This window comes from Apteryx mantelli, chromosome 26 (assembly GCF_036417845.1).
Source record: "Apteryx mantelli isolate bAptMan1 chromosome 26, bAptMan1.hap1, whole genome shotgun sequence".
NCBI classification, from domain to species: Eukaryota; Metazoa; Chordata; class Aves; order Apterygiformes; family Apterygidae; genus Apteryx; species Apteryx mantelli.
The window spans coordinates 1176155-1190789 of NC_090003.1; the positions used below are offsets into that span (position 1 = coordinate 1176155).

Sequence of the window (14635 nt, forward strand, 5' to 3'; positions counted from 1 at the left end):
AACAAACCTTCTCCGTACTTCTGAAAATGGGATGACTGACAAATTAAGACTAAACACAGCCTCATTTCTAGTGAGCTTGAGCATGGAAGAAGCTATTTTAGGTTTTGAAGAGAGACTTCAATCAAAAGCTGTATAATCTTGCAGAATCAATAGACTTCCCACCGAGGACTTGCAACAGAAGCAAAGAAAAGAAAAAACCATCCGCTGGACTTTGAGCTCTCGACAGACAGCTCAGGTGAAGAGCACGGCCACGGCCCGAGCCTTTCAGCCAACCTCAGGGGCCGCAAAGTCGCGTGAAGAGGACGCCGGCGAGGCAGTGCTGAGGAGCGGGAATGGCTCCTCGGGTGCCGAGGGGGGGATGGCCTTGGGCGCTCAAGGGAAGCCCCCAGAAGGGAGCCAGGGGCCCTGCCTGAGCAGGGAGCTTGGACTAGATGATCTTTAAAGGCCCCTTCCAACCTCAGCCGTGCTGCGATCCCGAGAGTGCCCTGGGCTCAGCCACAGGAAGGGCCCAGGTGTGTAAGCCGGGGCTAGTCGGTCCCGCCGTCTGAGCTGCGATTGCAGCCGTTCCTCTTACTCCCACTCGCTGGAAGCCGACTCGTCCGCCAGGGAGCTGCACTCCCCGCAACCACGGCCTGCTCCCCGAACTCCGGCCTTACGCTCGGGGGCGTCTGCTCTCCCCTCCTCTCAGGCCAGGACCCACCTGCCTTCGCCATTCCTCCTCCTGCCGGCTGCCGAGCTCTTCTGCAAATAGGGCCCCAGCGAGTTTGCTCCTCCGGCCCCACCTGCTCCACCGCGACGCGGCAGCAACCACAGGGACCATGGCATTGCCCGGGGTGGGACGAGAGCCGCGCTCCCCCCAGGCTGCCGCCCTGCACTTGCAGCCTGCGCACTGCCCCAGACCGGGCAAGCTGAGCCCTTCTCTCCCGCCTCCGTGCCTCTTCTGACAGCCATGATTCCCGTTAGACGATTCCCAGCAAGGCTCTCCCACCTGCGGGAGGCTTCAGAGTGTGGGAAGACAGGCAGATTTACCCACCAGCCCAGGACGGATCCTTTTGTTACATCCGCCCTTCTTGAGAGCACCCTACCCCTTCCCCACGGGAAAGCAAATTCGGGAGGGAGGGAGGGAGCCAGCTCCTCCCGCAGTTCAGCTCAGCGGGTCACGGCAGAAAATTCACGCCGCTCTGCAGCTCTCTCCCAAGGCCTGTCAGTCTGTGCCTGCTCACCTATATTAACTAAAGACAAATAAGCAAAGAGAACAGCTAAAGCGCACGCTATAGAGGAACGGAGCGGGGATCCAGCCAGCCTGCGCACGCCCGCGTTGTCCCCTCGCTCCCCATCACCCCGAAGGCACGCGGTATTTACTCGCGCAAAGCCCGGCAGAAGCATCCTGCCATTATTCAACACAACCCTGTGAAAGGATTTAGGAATGACAACTCACCACCAAGGAGATGAAGCTCAAACTGATTAATAATCAATCACTCCAGACTGCCACGGGCTTGTCTTCTGAAGGCTGGTGAGATGTGGATTTCGCAAGAGACTCCCCAGAAGGCTTGTCCGAAGGGGCTGGCTGGCACGCACGGCACGAGCCCGGCCGCCGGCGCGCTGCCTCGGACCTCCGCACATCCCGGGGCTGCTGACCCGCTCCGGTGTGGGCGCAGAATGCCCCGGGTCCCCGGGGGCTGGCTCCGAACCAGCGCCGAGAGAATCAGCGGAGCTGACGCACCTTTGCGAGGCATAAATCAGAGCACAATTCAGAGCGTGCAGCTGAGGAGAGAGCGCCGAGGGAGCGCGCCCTGCGGGGAGCGTGCAGCCGAGACGAGCGTGCTACGTCTCCCCGGACGTGCAGCTGCGGCTCTCTCACCCCTCGCAAAGCAACGCATTTTGCTCTGCCTTTCTAGCCGGGAAGCTGCCACCCGGGGCGGGGGTGTCCCGCGACGGCCGCCACGGACTGGGGAAGGTCGAGGACACGGCACGCTCGCTATCACGATGACCTGCAGATGTTCACTTCGGTAATGCCTTCCAGCCCCGTGTTCTCCTCTCCTGCTTCCGCAGGCCAGAGTCCGCAACGGATCCTGGTGTCTCAGCAAAGTGGATCAAAGAGGCAGTCCTATTCCAACCGCCCGGGGGTTTTTTTTAACCACATTTTATCTTTAATTAATTCCTTTGAAGCCTTCTGCATATGCTATCTCGTTGTGCATCCAGCGCCCCCTCTCCCTCACCCTGTTTTGGAAGATAGGGTCACTTCCCAGCAGGGAAGCAGAATGTCTCTTCATTATTACTTATTCATTTCGCATTCTTAGCGAACGGAGCGAAGGGAAAGGGGGCGGGCTGGGGCGGGCAAAGAACTGAATTCTGGTTCACAGCCCTGGAGACCGAAGCCTTCGCTGCCTCCAAGAGCACGCGGCAGCACACGCGCCCACGCACCGGCGGCTCCGTCCCCCAGAAATGCCTCCTGGGCCACCTACCGGGCGCCGCTGGGCGGCCGGAGCGGAAGGCGCCGGCGGCGTCCTTGCACCCAGCCGATCCTTCACCTCTTTTCCAAGCCAACGGACAGAGGTGCCAATTAGCACCGACACTGCTCGTTTATGAGCACCTTACCCGTGTATTCAGAACCGCAGTAAGACGCCAATTCATCGCATACCAGCCATTAAATAACCATTAAGAGCAGCAGACGGCACATAAAGTCTTCTGCCTTATAAAGCACTTAAAGGTTTAATTAGAGATGGCTTTATTCTAGCGATACTGCAAGGAAAGCTTCAGACAACTCAGCGAGCACAACTCATGCCTAAACTTCGACAGCCTCTGATTCATCGTGCTTTTCTCCTCTTGCCTATCCAGTAGTAAAGAGGCTGCTCGGCTTCTGCAGAAGACACCAGCCTTCGCAGATAGCATCCCTTCTGCCGCGCCGATAAAAGCCCCGTCAGAACCTTCATCTCCTGCAGCACTAAGGAATTTTAATTATTTCTCTATTTACGGGCTCCATCGTCAAACGATTCTGACAGCCCCCAAAAAGGGAGCACATTTTTGAAAAGCGTAAGCATAAACTATGCCTGGGTGAACATATTGAGTCCCCAGCTGACTGCTATCAGCACGCTTGCCAGGCACCGAGCAGACATAGGTGGCACAGGGAGAAACATACCTGGGTTTTAGTTAACCCGCTACAAAAAACGATACAAAAATCCCTACACGACTAAACCAACCATAACCAAAACTGCACTCGTTATTCATTTATTTATTTTTTCCAGACGTTAAAAATATTCACTTTTCTACCTTTTCTCCTACCTATAAGCAGAACGTTTTATATTCCACAAGATTTTTTAAGCCTGTTTTTGTTCCTGGTGAGTCACAGATAAATCGTTTTTGTCTTTTTCCCCCTCTATTCTTCAGCAAGAAGGAGTGGGGGTGAGAAAAAGACTTAACTGAGTAAGATTGTTTGAATTCGTTCTTCTAAATAAAAGCTGTTGACTGCATGCCACTTTATAGCCGCTCTGTCTGTACACAGGCAAACTGGAGCGCGAGCCCCCAGGTTCCCCAGGGGACGTTTGCGGCCCCGAGCGGAGAAGAGGTCCCGGCGCGCCGGCGCTGGCAGCCGAGCTGCCGCGAGGGGCTGCCGCCCGGCGAGGCGGCCGCCGGGAGCGGGCTCGGGCTGCAGGGCCCGGGCCGAGGGCGGCCGCCCCGCCAGCCGGCCCCGGCTTCGCCCAGGCTCTCCTCCCCCCGCGGGAGCATTAAGGCCCCTTCTGTCCGCTCGCACGCACGCACGCAGAAGGAAAGGCGGCGGACAAGGGCACGGCCATGCTCGTGCACGCGATGGTTTCTACTGGCGTTTGAAAGCGTTTCTAGAGAGAATTAATATTCCACTTTCAGTCGTTTTGTTGACTCACATCTCCATATACAGCATTCATCCCACACTAAACCCTGCAAAGTGGAAGTCAAAAGCTTTTGTCTCCTAAATCTGTAACAAAACCCATGTAGGTGTGCGCCATCGTACAGGAGAGAGAAAGAGAGGGAAAGAGACACTTTTGTCAGCACCAGGGCATCTGATGTGCTGAATCCATAGAGAACCGTGTGGGACAGGGATGAGGCGGCACCTCAAGCCCAGCCGAGCGCGATGCTCTCCTGCTAGCAGGAGCCTCTCCCACGGTCCCCCCGTCCTCAGAGCTGCTCCGTCTCCAGCACTGAAAACAAGGGAAACCTTTACCTTTTGGGGTTGTTGGAACAGCCTTTAAAAGCAACATCTCCCTCTACTTACACTGTGATACAGAAACCAGCAGGTAAGAGGATTGTAGGACAACGATTCCTAATGTTCACTGAGCCAAATAAAAAGTACAAACAAGTTACCCAACCTTAATTTGTAGCCATATGTTTCTCCAAGCAGAGAACAAACGCTTCCAGCAGCTAAACCTTACGTAACGGAGAGGAACAGGACTTGAAAAATGCCTGGGCTTACAGATGCATACCACTAACAAAAACCACGATACCACAGGGCGTAAAGACACAGTCGGCTGCTTCCTTGCCACAATCAAGGGCTGATGGAGACCCTGCTGCTGCCGTAATGTTTGTTCTGATTTCATGCAGCTCCCTCGTGTAATTCCTTGCATCAGTGACACCTCATAAGCAGAGAGGGAAGCAGCGGGATCTGGGGCAGGAGCCATTACTCTGCTGACCGCTGCCCTCTAGGCACTAGCGACGATACAGAGAGGCTTTCAATGGAAGACAAAACGCTGCTTTTGCCTAGGATCGCTTCCCAGCCCAGCTCACGGGCCGCAGTCCTTCACTGGGAAGGGCTGTATCCGTATCGGCATCCGCAAGGCTCCAGTTTCTGCTGGACGGCGTCTCCCCCCGCCCCGCGGAGCTCCGGCCTCGCGGCTCCCCAGCCCGAAGTACGGCCCGCGCTGGGAACCGTCCTTTGGGGCACGGCGCAGGAGGCCACGCAGCTTGGTCGGCTAGAGAAAGTTCACTTCCTTGTTGGGATTTAGCCTAGAGTGAGTAAGAGCTGCGCGGAAAGCTTCCAGAAAAGGTCCTGGAGGCAGCCAGTGTGCTTAATACGGATAACGGGAACAAAAGCAAATGTGGCGCTCAGGCACTTTTCAATTTAGGGTGGATAGGCTGAGATCAAAAAGGTCCTTTAGCCAGAAAAGGAGTTTATTGTATTCGCTATGCAGTAAAAAGAGGTTAATTAGCAAAAACTCTGATTCTGAAAGAGTCCCTAATGAGAGTTAAGAGCTAAAAGATTAAAGTCCGTTGGAGAGTTTTCAACTCCCAAACGCCTCTGAAACACTGTCTACGTCTAAGGCTAGAGGGGACCGCGAGGAGGGCTGGACGCAAGCACCAGGTACGGGAAGAAGCCGGCTGAGGACTCGTTTCTGGCGGCAGGCCACAGCAGAGACCCGACCTGCGAAGATCACGGGAAGTCCTGCAACTCCCCTGCCGCCTGCTGAGCCCCGGGGAAAGCGCAGCTCCCAGGGCGGCTGCCAGGACCACAGCTCAGCCCCGGCAAGCCGCAGCGGAGATTTATACCCTCTGCAGGAGGCTCAGGCAAGGCACCTTCCCATTCATTTGCCACACGCAACTCCAGTTAGAGTAAGGTGCAGGTTTCACAGCTGAGGGAAGTGGTTAGGGAGCTGCGGGTTTTAGGTATCTGCAAATGCTGATATTCCAGCAAGACCTTGGCTCGTGGTATCTATCAGCAAGGGAAGGCAGCTAAAGGACATTAAAGCTGTCACGCTGATAGGGACGGAGCAGCCTAGGAAGCGTTCTTGGAAGTGCACCAGTGAAATCCAAAACAAACAAAGATTGCAAAGCACTGTGCCATCAGGAGCTGTATTTCCTCATCCTTGACTTCAAGCCGAACTAGAGCGCCAGCTCTGAGAAGCTACGCAGAGCAACGGCTTGCTCTTAGCAGAACACGTCTGGGCTTATCTTCTCCTGTGCAATATATGGCGCTGCCTCACAGCACAAGAATTTAAGATGCACTATACAAAACTGTGGCGCTGTTGAAACCACAGGCCTGCACTTCCAGCATCAAAATCTGGAGCCCGGCATGAGGTATCAGAAAGGTTGGAGAATCCATCCTTTGAAAATTAGATTCCTTTATGAGCACCCAAAATGAAAGTAGTGTGAAATCTGAAAAGTAGCATGCTGGGGTTTTACATACTTCGGATGATATGGCTCCAAGTCACATCTGAAAAATCAGGGTCCCTGTAGCTGAAAAATGTTTGAGACAGAAAAATTCATTTGATACCAGAAAAACACACTACATCCCATTTTCAAAGTCTCAACCGAAACAAAGGGCAATTGTGTTTCTGAAGCATGGGAAGCCAGTCATCTTTGTTTGGCTGCATTCCTTAGTTTGAACACATGCTGTCAGGAGAACTATCGAACTATAACAAGGAATACTTATTCTTTGAGTGATCAAGCCATAAGGTCTTGGCAAGTGCTTAAAATGGTGCTTTCTCAAATGATCTCATGGCAGAAAATAACTGCATTTACAAGGCAAGCATTTGCACTTCTGTAATGATTTTTGTTGTTGCTGTTCACTGATCATTATTATACCTACTTACAGTGTATCAGCATGTAAAATAAAGTACTTTCGTCAGCTTTACAGACCGAGCTATTGCCCAACCAGAAACAGATGCCAGAATCGCCTTCATTGCTGTCCAGAAGGGAGCAACGCTTCTGAGATTGATCACTGGAGACCACTAGTATCACAAAAAGACCAAAGAGAGAAACGGTGAACAAGCAAGCAGCCTCCCCGTACTGGTAAGATTGGTCTCTTGGGAGATACATGAATACGGCTTTAGCAAGTGACTATCTGATAGCTCCAGGACAGATGCACGGCAGTGTCACCTTCACCGTGACTTCAGCCTGACAGGCATCAATACCACGTCGCTCGTACTCACCGACAGCATCGGCGACCAGTTCTAGTTGCTGACGAACCCCAGGCAAAACAGCAATTAAAGCGTCCAAGAACCGTTAGCTATGCAGCCCAAGGCCTGGAGGAGAGCGCCGGAGCCCAGGGTGGGCTCCCGACCTCGGCGCTCTGTCTAAACAGGGAGTCGAATCTCCGCGCAGGCCCCTGCTCCCGGCCCCCGACGCAGCGGCAGGCGCGTTTGCAGAGGCGGAGCGCCCGCGTCCTCGGCCTGTCCCCGGGGGGGCCCGCTGTGCTTCGCACGCTCCCGGCTCTCCGCGCCCGGCGATCCACCCCGAGATCCGGGCGCGGTGACGCTGTCCGCGCTCGCGGCGACAAGCGGCACTTTGCCCGGTGCAAGCGGTGGGGAAGGCTCCCCCACGCTTCCGATGCGCTTCCCGTGCGGAAAGGCACACGCCACCGGCGTGCGTGTCGCTAGTGAGAACGGCATGGGACGTCGCCCTCTGCTCTAAGACATCGGCCAAGAGAGGTCTGGGGAAACAAGGCTTAACATCTCATCATACGTTTTACTCGGCAAACAATTTACGCTGGTAATTGTTATTGATAGTCTGTCTCTAATTTAGCCAGCTGATTCTAACATGCAAAAAGATGTGGAGGTTGGGAGCTTTTTCACTGCTATAAATAACTTCTTTATGTTAGGAACAACATTATGGTGGGTTTTTTTCTTTTTCCCGGGCAGGGTATGCTAGATAAATTAATTGGGATTAAGATTAGATAATAACATTTTTTTGTTTTACTAGAAAATCACTGTGCGCATTGACTAAAAGCAGTCAATGCACAGTGAATAAATTCTGTAAACTACAATAATAGTATCCCACAGTTTAATACTGGTGATAACAAATATAATTTGAAATAAATGGGAACCTGCTTTCTCATCCATGTCCACACAGCAAATAGTGCTGGTGGAACATATCACAGTAACAGAGTGCTGCACTAAATTTGATTATGGAAGATGGTTTGTGGATGTATACTGATAATAGGAAAAACACAGTAAGCTGCTAGAAAACGTCTCTGATAAAAATGATGAACCAGAGCTTCCATTTGTTTCCGAAGCGCTCTTGTTTAAAATCACGTATTTATCTCAGTATTCAGCAACATTTTCCAGTGAAAGTTCATGCTGCAACAAACCCCTCCATTCCAGGACCACCGTCAGTCCCTGGTATTTATTCATACTACAGTATTGCCATAAGCCTCTGCCACGCACCCGGACTCTACCGTACTCTCTACTGCTTGGTTGCAGGCCAGAGGCGCTCGCAGCCCCGTTTGGAAGGGACGCGGCTTCGTGCTTGCTGCCGGCCCCTCCGCCAGCTTCCGCAGCGGCAGCCAGTCTGCGGGGCCAGACGGGTGACGGTCCCCTTCTGTCTCATAGGCTGCGCACGCACTGCCAGGAGCTCAGCACAGCTGAGATCCCAAGCTAACGTATGCCCTGCAGCAGCAGCACGAACGGGCTCCTCCGGTGAGGCGTTTCTAGCTCCCGGGCACGGCAAAGGCTCTTTGAGAGCGCTCGCCTCGGCGTCCTAGTCGTGCTGGGTAAATTATTCATATTGAACAATCTGATGACAGAATATCCCACCGCTTCGCTAACAAACTATTCACTTAAAAAAAATTCACAGCGCCATTGCCAATAGTCAGAATAATTTTGGAAATAATTCAAACAGGAGCTGCAGAGCACAGCTACAATGCCAGATTATTTATCGCCTTGTGTGTCTGACCGCTGCGGTCCAGCGATATCATCTGCAAGCCCCCCCAGCTCTCCGAGCGACTGGTGCCGCGCCGGCTCTGAATGCCCACGCACGCACAGAGCAGGGCACCGGCGCACGCTCCTCGTTGAAAGCCTCCTTGAAAACAAACGTTCGCTCACATGAATGAACACGGGAAGTCATTAACAGACCTGAACTGATGCAACAAACCTTTCGCGAATGTTTCTGTAGTACCTCCACAACGCGCTTCCTGCGCGACCTCTGTGAGCAAGAAACACTGCTGCAGGGCAGAGGGAAACGCTAGGACCAACGCCAGCGGCCCATGGAGACGCCTACTGCGGCGAAGCGCCTCGCTCGGGTAAGGAAGAACGGGACAGACTGACTGTCGTGAGCTGGCCGTTCCTGGAGTCGGGGGGCCGGTGTTTATATACCTCTATGTCTTTGCAGATGGACCTGCAACAACGCGCCTCAAATATCCTCATTACTACACTCCCAAGCAGCGAGTTTTTATGTTGTGTAAGAACTGTATCTGCAAGACAGACTGCGAAACTACCGAGTACTTTAATATGTACATGATTAGTGACATGATGCAGAGAAACTAGAATGGGTGAACGGCGAGATGTTTAGTTCGATAAACATCCCCAGCGTCTAGAGAGGCGTTCATCCCAGCCACGTGGGCACAACCAGGATTCACGTCTCGCTCAGAGTCTCCGCAGAGACTTCCCGCGCTTCCTGATCAGGTCAGAAACACCTCAAAACACTCCCGCGTATGGAAATAAAATACAGTTGCATACAGTTTTTCTTCAATTCGAGGGAAAGGCAGGTAAGATTTCTTTTTAGCCATAGCCATTCAACAGCCCCAGCAGACGACTGCTTTTACATCAGCTCTCAGCTCCCCCGAATACCAGGGCATGAGACAGGCGGCTGTGAAAAGCCAACCACGTGACACCCGGGGACTGCGCAGCCCTGACGGCCTCCCCTCCCTCCCGCGGCAGGGGGCCGGCCACGCGCCCCCCTCGCGGCATCGCCGCCGAGGACAGCCGGGACGCACCGAGCTGCCGGGAGCTCGGCACGGCGGCCCCCGGCCCGCAGGCACCGACGCCCCGGAGGCGCCACCCTCACCCCGCGGCACGCGCCAGCGGCACGGACGGACGGACAATACCTGACGTGTCTCCCAGTATCCTGGGCGGGCGGGCTTCCTTGCCGTTGCCGCTGTGGCCGGCGTAGGGCTCGGTCGTGCTCCCGCGGCCGGGGTTGCTCCCGTGCGCGTCCCCCGCTGGCACCGGGGTCGGCCCCTTGGGCGGCGCGGTGGTGGAAGGGGCGGTCGTGGTGGTCGTGGCCGCCGTGGTCGCTCTGGTTTGCCAGGCGGAGGTGGTGGTGGCGGAGCCGAAGGGCCCGGGGAGCGTGCTGGTTTCCACGGAGTCCTCCTCGCCCGTGGGGCCCCACACGATGACTTCGGGCACGGCGGTGGCCCTGCTGTCTCTCTGGCGGAAGGCGCTGCCCCGCAGGTGCCTCTTGGCCCTCGCCGCGCGAGGCTGCCGGCGCCCGCTCCCGCGGCTCCCTGCCGCCAGGGGAAGGGCGGCTGTCGCGCCGGCGGGCTGCTCGGCCTGCGCGCTCCTGGCGGGCGAGCCCCAGGGCTGCTCCGCGGCTCGGGGCGGCCGGTGCGAACGGTACCTCTGCGCTTGCCCGTGAGGCCGGTCGGGATGAGCAGAGACATAGGTCCAAGAGGGGCCGGGGATCCGCAGCTCCTGTCCGTTTTTAAAACTCCACAAAGGACTACGGGACAACCTGTGCCGGGGCGATGGACCTTGCAAGAGCCTAAACCCGTGGCTTCCAGCTACAGATTCACAGGTGGTGAAATCCATGGCTAGTTGAAACATGGCTATTAATATCCAAGCATGGCTTCCTACCGGGCAACCTGACCTGCGGACAGACATCAAACTGTATTAGAAAAACAAAAAGGAAGCAATTTGCGTAACAGACTGGCATCTATCAGCACGACACATCTGATTTACCCAAGCTGAGAAGAAAAAGCTACTAGCCAGATCAGATGAAACACAGGGAAACATCGCAGCAGCTTTAGAGGGATACACCATCATCTTTCTTGGGCACTTAAACCAACATTTTCCATTTTCAGAACTGACATCACAGGATGTGCCTCAGGTTGCCATCTTCCCCCCCCCTTATCACCTCCTTCCCTCTCTTCCCACCACAAAAATGCTAATAATAATAACAGGGCACCTCACATCAATAACCAGCTCTGAAATTGCGACAGTTATTTTTAAGTCGATACACGACAAGGTGCAGATTTTCATGCTTTGAATGAACTGAGGACGGATTCTATTACGAAATACCCTTAGGAATATGGCCAGAGCCTGCGTATGCCCAAACTCAGCAGTTCTAGGCGAGTTATCCAGTAACGAGGCTGCACAACCACCCCGAAGCCACCAGCAGCAAGGCTCTGCTCAGAGGGGTCTGTACAGCTCCTGCGGGTATCCAGGAGCCCTGAGCCTGCTGTCTGATAACGCCGGACGTGTCCTGTATTCCTTCCAAAGCAAGGATGCTAACAGCTAAATTAAATGCCAAGGCTACAAATATGAAAAGCAGCCACGGATGGATGTCCTTCCATCTCTCCTATGAAGACCATGTAGGCGAGCTGACCTGATGGGTCTTTCCATCTCTCATTTCAGGGATGGAGCGATCCTGAAGAGCACGCCCATGTTTCCTTTCCATGCTGTGCATCTGCCACGCTGTAAAACATCTTACGAAACGAAAGAAACCGAAGCAGGTCAGGAGAGGAGATGCACTGCAGCCTGCGGATCACACAGAACAAGTCAACCAGCCTGGCACGAGCAGAGCCCCGCACAGGGCTCGCACCCATCGGGCCGGGCGCTGGAACGCAGCTCGAGCGGCTCCGGAGGCTGCCGCTCCTTACGCAGGCCCACGGAAGGCAGCCGTACTCGTCAGTCAACGAGTCAGCGCCTAAGAGTACATGTACTCTTGCTTTTGCATGTGTAACCCACTTATTAATCAGGTCGTCTATGATTCAGAGGGAGCATCTATTCCCAGAGTGCATGCACAGGGCTGAACTGCAGAGCTAAGCAAAGCAACACCCTCTCCAAAATCACATCATTAAGTAACAGTTCGCATTCCTGCAGTGTGCGGATTTGCGTTGCACTGCGCGTTGCTTGTTTTTTAAAGAAGGCTGTAACATAGCAAGGAATAAAGTGCAGTACATTTTAACTGCTCTTTAGCGGCTAAACTGAATAGTTGGAAATTACTCTGAACTGCCAGCAGCTTAACTATTTAAAGTTTTGCTTTGATTTAAAAAGCTGCCATTACTTCATGTCAAATCACTCTTTTCTCCTCAGTTATATTTTCTTTTGCAAAGTTCTGCTCTAACTCTTACCCTTCCCCAAAATTTGCCTTCACACGAAGTACAGTTTTTCATGATACAAAGATGTCTGAAACACAAATCTTCTTTTGTTTCTTTGTTCAGCAACAATCATCGGCCAAATCCCGAAAATCTTTACTCCATTTTATTCAGCATTTACACACGAGCAACTTTTGTTGAACTCAGCAGGAGTTAATGAGAGCTTTAGATGCCTAAACAGGCTAATCCTCCTCAGCACTGTACCTTGTAAAGACGCTGGTAGCACTGCGGAATGTGCCTTTGCTTGACAGAGGAATTTGTACACTCACTCTGCGCATGAGGCAGGTGACGCTAAAGAAGCTGCCCTGGATACTCTCAGATACAGTCTTTTCTAGGTTCAAAGAACCCTTTTTTTCTAATCTGATATTTTTTCAAAGCATAATGACATTTATTTTGGGGAGCAATACGGAGGTGCAGGGAAAGAGTGCAGAAGGCGAAAGGGAAGAGGCAGAAACAGCTATCACAACCCAAACCAGTTCGGGCTGAGGGATGAAGAACTTCAAGGCATTACAAAAATCCAAAGTACGTTGCGAGGAAGCCGCCCGGGCCGCGGTGGAGCGGGAGCGCGGCAGAGCCGCGGTGCTGCGCGCCTCGGGGCGCCGGGCTCTGCGGGGCGCCGCTTTGGCGCCTGCCACCTCCCAGGCGTCGGGGCGCGCGCAGCCCAGCAGCTGCCCAGCGGAGGGGCCCACGAGGTCGGCGCGGCCCCTCGAGGACGCCAGCCCGGGTCAGATACAAGGGGCGTTAGAGCTGGCGCGAGCCGCCCGCCTTGCCCGCAGACCAGCTAAGGGCAGCAAGCGATGGGGGGGCGATGGGAGCAGGACTCCCCGCTCCGTCCCTACCCTGGCCCCGGCACCCAGGAGGACCCGAAGCGGACACGAAGCTCGCGGTCCCTAAGGGGAGCCAGTCTCCCCACCACCCGGCGCCACTCCCCGCGGAGCAGCCACATCCCTCCGTCTCACACAGCGTATCCCTGGCACTTCACGGCAAACTCCCTGGGCTTCCCTGGTTTCTGTCCTGGTAGCACAATTCCCAGGGCACTGCAGGCCTGAAGAGTCACGTCTGCTCTCCTCCTTGCCCCAGGTTTCTAACGGAACGCTTGCGCTCCGGAGTCATCTATGCAGTGTGGTCCGCTGCCGGATTCTGGAAACCTGGACACGCTATATGACCTGCTACGTGAGAGCAATTGTATTTCAGCATAAAGAACATTCCCCATATGCTGCGCATCGGCAGCTCAGTAGGTAAAACCCCGTCTCTACCGGTAAGAAGTCAGGAGTTCAGGTTTCCAATGAGAACATTGAACACAGATTCACCTTAATAATATTCATAGCCCTGCTGTCACTCTAACAGCATGTCAGACCCAATTTCAGTCTTTGCCTAACTCCTTAATATGATTTGAAATTTCTCCTTGCAAGAAAGGAGAGATGCCAGGCACCTCCCCAGCAGTACATTCATTTTAGGTAATATGTTCTCGTAACACACATGCATGCACACATGCGCACACAAAAACGTATTCACTGCTTGTTCGGCTCTCCACAAGAAAACAGTGCAAATGATGCACTTTTATTAATAGCCTCTGAATGAGGAGAAGGAAAATGAAACCAGCCCAAACTTGGTTGGAGCTAAGCTAAAGCCCAGCTGTAGTGTTTAATCTGCTGAAAGACAAAACCCAGCCCTCCAAACTTGGGATTCATAGCTCACAGCCGAACCAAATTTCTCCCCTCTTCCTATTTCCTTCTGCTTACTCAAGACATTTTCAAGTTGAAACAGCAGAGCCAGAGGCGCAGCGCAGAGTCACCACGGCTCTCCAGACTTCACGGAGATCGTACGCATTTTCTCCGGTGGCCTGGCCTGACATCACCTATCGCTCCACTGCAGTAGCAGGGAGACATGCAGCAAACCGCCATATGCGGGCGCCAGGCTCCGCATCATCCACGCGCGCCTTGCGTACAACCCCGCGGCCATGCCGGGAACCACGGGCCCGAGCAGGGCCAGCGGCGCTGGGGCGAGGCGCAGAGGCGGCCCTGCCACCGGCGGTGCCCGCGCACGGGCTGGCGCAGGAGCCCGGCTGCGAGTGTGGGGCCGTGCCGGGGCAGCCCTCCGCGGGGTCCCCAGAGGCCACCGCCTGTTTGGAGGCTGCCGAGCAGAAGAGAGGAGTGCAGAGGAGAGCAGCACGCGCAGCGTGCGCAGCCTTGGTCCCTTGCATCACTCCACTGGCTCAATGCGGCCTCCAAGTTTAAGGTTTTGGGGCAGGGACGCTGCACGCAGGAGGAGTAGCTGTCACTTCTACAGGGCAACAAGAAGCAGTCGCAGTAATAGGCAGCTGGCCAGCACCTGATCCTGCCCTAAAGATCCTGTGGGTGATGTTCCCACGTGCTGTGGTCCCTTTGTGCGGTACTGGGTGAGGACCTGCGCCCGGCGAGCGTCCTCCCAGCCACCCAGCTGGCTGGCATGTCCCCAGGAGGCAGCTCTCGGAAGGGGAGCTTCAGGTCCAGTTACCTCACAGGAGAGAAGGAGGAATTCATGTGACATGCAATCTTTTGAGGGCTTTGCAACAACAGATAAGAGAAAGTGTCC

At 54.4% G+C, this 14635-nt stretch overlaps 1 protein-coding gene across 1 annotated transcript in view; it reads right to left on the reverse strand.

Moving 5' to 3' along the window:
- Positions 1–10565, reverse strand: part of AJAP1 (adherens junctions associated protein 1) — a 44036-nt gene extending 33471 nt beyond the window's left edge. The window contains exons 1-2 of the mRNA XM_067311116.1: positions 10242–10565; positions 9791–10163 (exon numbers count right to left, since the gene is read on the reverse strand). Of these exons, the coding sequence (XP_067167217.1) occupies positions 9791–10163; positions 10242–10565 (697 nt within the window). The remainder of the gene's footprint in view (positions 1–9790; positions 10164–10241) is intronic.
- Between the last annotated feature and the right edge of the window lie 4070 nt (positions 10566–14635).